The sequence below is a fragment of the Capsella rubella genome, unplaced genomic scaffold, assembly GCF_000375325.1.
Source record: "Capsella rubella cultivar Monte Gargano unplaced genomic scaffold, Caprub1_0 scaffold_3, whole genome shotgun sequence".
NCBI lineage: Eukaryota > Viridiplantae > Streptophyta > Magnoliopsida > Brassicales > Brassicaceae > Capsella > Capsella rubella.
Genome location: NW_006238921.1, coordinates 14,139,906 through 14,146,886, shown reverse-complemented (window position 1 = coordinate 14,146,886; position 6,981 = coordinate 14,139,906). Strand labels below are relative to the sequence as shown.

At 27.3% G+C, this 6,981-nt stretch overlaps 1 protein-coding gene and 1 long non-coding RNA gene across 2 annotated transcripts; one reads left to right on the top strand and one right to left on the bottom strand.

The window, feature by feature from the left end:
• Positions 1-506: 506 nt before the first annotated feature.
• On the bottom strand, positions 507-1,769 carry LOC17892266 (indole glucosinolate O-methyltransferase 1). The gene is made up of 4 exons (XM_006299006.2): positions 1,603-1,769; positions 1,166-1,479; positions 1,015-1,079; positions 507-890 (listed from the first exon to the last, which is right to left on the bottom strand). Exons 1-4 carry the CDS (start codon positions 1,767-1,769, stop codon positions 591-593), a joined length of 846 nt encoding a protein of 281 aa, XP_006299068.1. The 3' UTR covers positions 507-590.
• Positions 1,770-6,435: 4,666 nt separating this feature from the next.
• Positions 6,436-6,971, top strand: LOC17893979. Its single transcript, XR_002834606.1, has 2 exons — positions 6,436-6,622; positions 6,701-6,971. It is a non-coding gene; the product is annotated as an uncharacterized LOC17893979 (long non-coding RNA).
• Positions 6,972-6,981: the final 10 nt, after the last annotated feature.

Sequence of the window (6,981 nt, the reverse complement as noted above, 5' to 3'; positions counted from 1 at the left end):
GAGAGATCATATGGATCAATTCTTCTGCGAGTCGATTCCATCCTTACACGTGATTCTTTTGTAACAGATGAATCATCAGCCATAATGAAGAGAGTATCTCGATAAGAATAGATCGAAGAATACTAAGGTCAAGGAAAGTAAGGAAAGAAATCACAGAAGGAAATCAAAGAGGATCGTAACACCTAAACTCTTAGGCTCTGCTCTGATACCATGTCAAAACCAGCTTTGTATAAAGGTTTTGTTGTTATTCATGTTGTGCGGCTAAAGCCTTCTTATACTTACAAATGAGTAAACCTAAATACTCTAATGTAATTAGCAAACTATACATAATTCTATACTAATTACATAATATAACATCCCTCTTAATATAGGTAGGTTCAAAATGGTAAAATTATCTCTTTTATTTTGTGATTTTGAGTGATCAAGGTTTTGTTGATAAAACATGGGGAACATATAATTGTTCATTGGATATAAACATACAGAAAAAGTTTATTTAGCTTTTATAATAGTCTTATAAATATATGCTTCTCAAAGTTAGGACCTATATAGTCTCCACATGCACACACAATACCATTTCACAAACTTCGTATCTATTTGTAAAATTCAATAACAGAATATGAATAGGCTACACAAATGAGCTCACAACGAATAAAACCCGAACGAGAAGCTAAACCTTCAAACTGAGAAAGAGTTCTCTCTTGACCACCTGATGTTTGTGTTAGCATGAATGCATCCATGCCGAACATAATGTTTGACGAAGTATCATCACTCTTTGGCTCTATTGGCATGACCATGCCTAATATGATCACTTTCCCTTTGATTGGAAGACTCTTCCAACAATTTTTTAGAATTTTCACACAATCTTCGTCATCCCAATCATGTAGTATCCACTGAATTTACCAAAAATAAAATAAAAAGTCTCGTAAATTTAGGTTTGATTTTGATGTCATCTTGTTAATTTTTTTTAAAAATTTCTATCCACATGATGATGGTGTGTATATATAGAAACCTTACTTTGAAAAATATCGCATCTCCATTTGGAACTTCTACAAACATATCTCCAGCTGAATGTTCCACTCCTATAATTTGTTTTACGTAAAAATAAGATAAAACTAATGCTCCAAAGAAATCGATATTATTGGAAATGGTAAGATTAGTTTTGTACCAGGAATAAAAGGAGCGCGAGTTAGAACTGGAGCAAGGTCGAAATTGATGCCTCTAATATGAGGATACTTTGATGTAACTAAACCTATAATGGTGCCAAGTCCTCCTCCCACATCCACCAAAGTGTTTACATCTTCAAATCCTTTGTAAACTTCAAGAACCTTCCTCATGATCATGGTTGAAGTTTCTTCTGACATTGTTCGGTTAAACAACTCGCCAAATCGTTCGTCTGAACGGATGTATTCGAAGCATTCCATGCCATGCGCGGAGCTGAATGCATCTTTTCCTTCTAGTATCACATCCTTAAGATGTGTCCTGTGAGAACAAAAAAAAAAATATCATTGAACAATACACTTTTATAATATTTTTGTATACGTCGGTTCAGCTATATTTTGATAGTTATATGAATTTGTATTTTTGTATATCAAATATACGTACCAAGTCTTGAACTGGACTTGACTTTGTAGAAGCATAAACATAGAAAAGAGAGAACCGGACCCGTCATTGTCCTTCAAGAAAAACTTGCAAACCGGTTCAGCTGCGTATACGGTACCAGTCTCTCCCTTTTCTGTAAGTGATGTGTATGGAAAGGTCTTAAGGGTCATTGTAATTAACAGAAAAAAAAACAATGGACACCTCTCTAGACGGTCATGACTTTAATTTGATCAATATATGTATAAATTAAATGAATGTTTGTTAATGTATAGTAAAATTGAAACAAAAGTTGGGTTATTCGATTAAGTTGAGTGAGTAGATCATTTTTTGATGGTGTGCATAACTAGTCAAAAAGGGATCAGTTGCGTAAGGTTAATAATCAAATACATTTGGTACAATTTTGCATACACGTAGCTAGGTATTCGTTTTAACATAACAGTCTCATCATCTTAATTAAAAAAATAACAATTAGTGAGTCGTGAATTAGTAGATATATAGGTAGATAAATCGATGTTTTGATGAGTGATGACACATGAACGATTCACCACACGGTAATTGCGCAGCTAGCATTGCCTTTTGAGTTCACAAAATGAATTGAACACAGACTTTTATCTCCAACGGGACAATCACTTTTGATTCACAAACTCCAAACGAAAAGAGATACTTTAATCTTTCTTAGGTAATGAATTAAAACAATTATGTATATAGTAATTGAAACTACGTATATATGCATTAGTCAAAAGGAATCAGTTGCGTTTGGTTTTGGTGTTACATATATATAAACTCAATATTTTGTTTTCTTTTTCTTTTTTCTTTTACTAATTTATAAACAAAATTAAGAGATGAAAATTCGTTTTCATTGAACAGAACTCATCTTTGATTAAAATAAGATTTAGCGACTCATGACTCATGAACGAGACACAAACCCACTCACGTGTTGCCATTTTGGGTTAAATTTAGTTACGTAGCATACTTGCTACTTGGACTAAATTGATACAATTGAGACGCACGATATTAGCTATCATCTTTATTTCTAATTGAGAAACAAAAGTTGGAGAATTAAGTTTAGAGACAGTACTATCGGCTTTCTCAAGCAATGGATTTAATTTTTTCATGCGTTGCTTTGTACAAGTTAAATATCTTGATTTAATAAGGGTGTGTTGGCAAACTAGTACATTTTTGAAACATAATTGTTAAGCTAGTACATTTACTATTCATAATTAGCAAACTAGTACAATTTTACTATTTCAGATATCTGTACAGATATACAACTGTACGGTAACATATTATTGTACATCAAATCATATATATAAAAGTAAGGTTTCACTCTCTCCTTATTGGTGGAAAAATATTTAAGGCTTTATTTTTTTTTAAAATAAATAAATAAATGTTTATGACAATCATTCAATACAAATTTTAATTATATTATAAGTTATAATCAAATGGCAAAGAAAATGAAAGGACTTAATCATATATCATTCAACAAAATAAATAAATAAATAAATGTTTATGACAATCATTCAATACAAAATTTAATTACACTATAAGTTATAATCAAATGGCAAAGAAAATAAAAGGACTTAATCATATATCATTCAACAAAATAAATAAATAAATAAATGTTTATGACAATCATTCAATACAAAATTTAATTACACTATAAGTTATAATCAAATGGCAAAGAAAATGAAATGACTTAATCATATATCATACAACAAATTTTATAAGGCTTATTGGTGGAAAATTATTTAAAATCATATATAAAAGTAAGGTTTTACTCTCTTTATTGTTCTATTTTGTATTTATTTTTTAAAGTATAATATTTATTTTTAATTAAACCAAAAAAACATATTTAATCATATACATTACGTTTCACACTTTACTACTGAAACTGAAAACTATATAAATTTCCAAAGACTATTGGTTTTCTTTATTGAATTCCAATTAAACACACTATAAATTATAATTATAACTCCTCTAATTTAATTATTTTAAAAATGTAACTTACATCAGTTCTTATCATATAAATAGTCATTCTCACATTCTTCTCTACCATATCTCATATCTTCATTATTCTCTTTGTTTTTTTAAAAGTTCTTGCATGGGGTGAAAACTCATTTAAAATATCATTGTAAGAGTTTGATTAATTATTTAGTTTAAACTTGTTTTTCGATTTTATTAATTTTTTATTTTTATGTATTTCTTTATGTCCTCATTGTTTTTTATATTTTTAAATGTAATACATATGTATATTAATATTTTATGGTTATAAGAAAATCAAGCTAAAGAAACCAACTTCATTATTTTACATTGGATGTTTGTTTCTTTCTCACATATTCATGTATATTTATTTTAATTTCAAAAGTATGTAATTTTTTAACAAAATAAACTTTTTGTTATATAATTATCAAACCAATTTGTAAGACATTCTTTTAAGAATAATGATCCTTATATTTAGTTTGTGATTCAACATGTAATAATATAAACAACATTATAATTTTTGTTAACTTTGAATTTTATACTTGATTTCCTATATAAAAAACAATTTGATTTTCAATTTTCTATCAATTATATATACTACAACGATGAAAAATATAATTAAACCTAGAGATATAGCTTAAATTAAGAGGAATATAAAATCAAATTAAAAAAGAAAATTATTCTTTGGGAATTTTTTAAGGTTTCTCCTTATTGGTCCATTTAGCATTTATTTTTTAATCATAATATTTATTTTTAATTAAACTAAATATCTAACACATTTAGTCATATACTTTAATTCATACTTGAAATCCACGCTTTACTATTAAATTGTAACTTAAACTATATAACCTTTCTTTGAACAAAAAAAACTATATAACCTTTCAATTGACTATTTGTTTCCTCCATTCAATTTCAATTAACACACTATAAAATATAATTATAACTTCTCTAATTTAATTATTTTAGAATTATAACTTACATCATATTTTATCCTATAAATACTCATTTTTACATCCTCCTCCACCATATATGATATTCTCAATATGTTCTTTGTTTAATTTTTAATGTTCTTGCATGGGTTAAAAGCTCAATTAAGATATCATTGTAAGATCTTGATTATATATTTGGTTAAAACTTTTGTTTTCAATTATATTTCTTCTTTATTTTATGTACTTCTTCATTTTTTCATTGTTTTTATACTATTAAATATATAATACATATGTATATAATATTTTATGGCTATAAAGAAATTACTTTATCGATGGGATTCAGAATTATTGATTTCTGATCATCGCACCATAAGAAAATCAAGCTAAATAAACCATCTTCATTGTTTTACTTTATATGTTTTTTTCTTTCTCACAAATTCATGTATATTTATTTTATTTTCAAAGTATGTAATTATTTTAACAAAATAATTTTTGGTTATATTTAAACCAATTTGTAAGACACTGAAATAAATAAAATTTTATACACAAATAAAGGTAATTTGTGTATATTTATAAGTTTACACACATATATGGATAAATTTTAACATTTTTACTGGTTGTTTTGATAAAGTTTGAAAAGGAGGTAAATTTAAAAAGTGGTATTTTTAAAAGTGTATTTTTTAAATTCTCCAAATATCATTCATATTTTTATCATTAAAAATATTATTGTTTTATCAAAAAATACTTAAAAGCACTAAAGAAAATTACTATCAAAATTGAAGAATTAATCAACGAATAAATTCAAAAGATATGGATGTATGCTTCTATTGTATGATTTAAATAAATAAAATGTAAAAATGTCATAAACATTAAAATTAATTTAATCTATTTTTTATAAGTAATAAATAAATTAAAATAATAAAATAAATATACATCAACCCGCGCATATGCGCGGGACATTACCTAGTATTTGTATAAAGAGAAACAACTACAAATAAACATATTTACACATAAACAAATATACATACATAGACCAGAAAATATCTGTACACATAAAATTATACGTGTATATAGACCGATGTACTGATGATTTTCCGTACATCGACACACAACTGTACATAAGGATAGCTGGACGTATCAAAATTTGTTTGAAAAATATTTGAAATTATTAAAAAAAATGCATATCAAATTATAGAGAAAAAAATATAGATTTTTATGTAATTAAAATTTTATAGAAAACAAATATATTTTGATGAATAGTTTAGTTATTAGATTTAAGGGGATTTTTAATAGTGTCTAAATAATGTTCAAATAATAAAAATGTATTAGTTTGCTAATAATGAATAGTGAATGTACTACTTCTACAATTATGTTTCAAAAATGTACTAAAAATCCAATTAATCCATTTAATAACAAAAAAAATTATCGTTATTAGGGTTAATAATAATAGTAGTAATCGTTAGACAGACTGAAATTAGGGTTTTAAAGGTTATTGAAAATTTATAGGTCAATATTGCTCGGTGTTTGTGTGTAAAGAAAAAAGAAACACAATTATTACGTAAAAAAAATGAATACTTGTTTGATTTTGGAGTAATTCAATCTCTACACAAATATATTTAATTACTTTCCCATGTACATGCAACATTATATTAGTTTATTTGAGTGGTGAAATCAAAAAGCAAACTTTACGATAGATTTAGCAAGTAGTGTATATAGTTAGGGTTGTTAAACGGGCCTAGATTGGCCCGGCTTGTCTTCTTATTTTCGGGTTAACGCCCTATTATTTTAACAAATATTTCGAATTTAAAACGAGCCGGACTGTACAGTATAAAAGGAGCTGGCCCAAACTATTTTTATTAACTTAAATTTTTAAAATGTCGTCGTTTTGGGATAAGTTTTCCAAACTCAATCTCAATTTTCTCTTCTTCTCAATCGACGAGGACAGTCACGACTCTCACGCACTCATAGTCAATCGCCAAGGCTAAAGCTTCATCTCCCAGATATAAATCTCATCTGAGATAATCTGATTTTGATAACTATCCCATCTTTTGAGTAGGAGAAAGAGAGAGAAGCAGTTTTGGTATACAAGGTTGCATAGTGGATTCACTGAACAGGTAACACGTCTTTAATAAACTTATACATTTGTGACCTTTCTGTGAGGTCGAAATATTAAGTCATGTAACAAATCTTAGGAGGTATTAAGCACTGTGGCATGGGAGCAGTAGAGAGCGAGAACATATAGCATTCAAGTTTTAAAATCTTAAGGAGGTATTAAGCACTGTGGCATGGGAACAGTAGAGAGGTTTGAGTATGTGTTGTTTGATTTGTGTCTACGTGTGTGTTCTTATCTTAGATGAAAGAAACCTTCTTTTGTGACTGATTTCTATTTATGCTTCTTTGATTGATGTTTTGTCTACAGGACTACTATTTCTATTTTCTAAGATAAAGTTTGTTTTTTCTGTTGTTTCTGAGG

What these genes read in the sequence shown, in the direction of transcription:
- LOC17892266 (XM_006299006.2), bottom strand. Translation starts at nt 1,769, where the DNA reads ATGACCCTTAAGACCTTTCCATACACATCACTTACAGAAAAGGGAGAG. An exon ending in TCGCGCTCCTTTTATTCCTG is followed by an intron (nt 1,080 to 1,165) that starts GTACAAAACTAA and finishes AACAAATTATAG; the next exon opens with GAGTGGAACATTCAGCTGGA. An exon ending in GAGATGCGATATTTTTCAAA is followed by an intron (nt 891 to 1,014) that starts GTAAGGTTTCTA and finishes TGGTAAATTCAG; the next exon opens with TGGATACTACATGATTGGGA.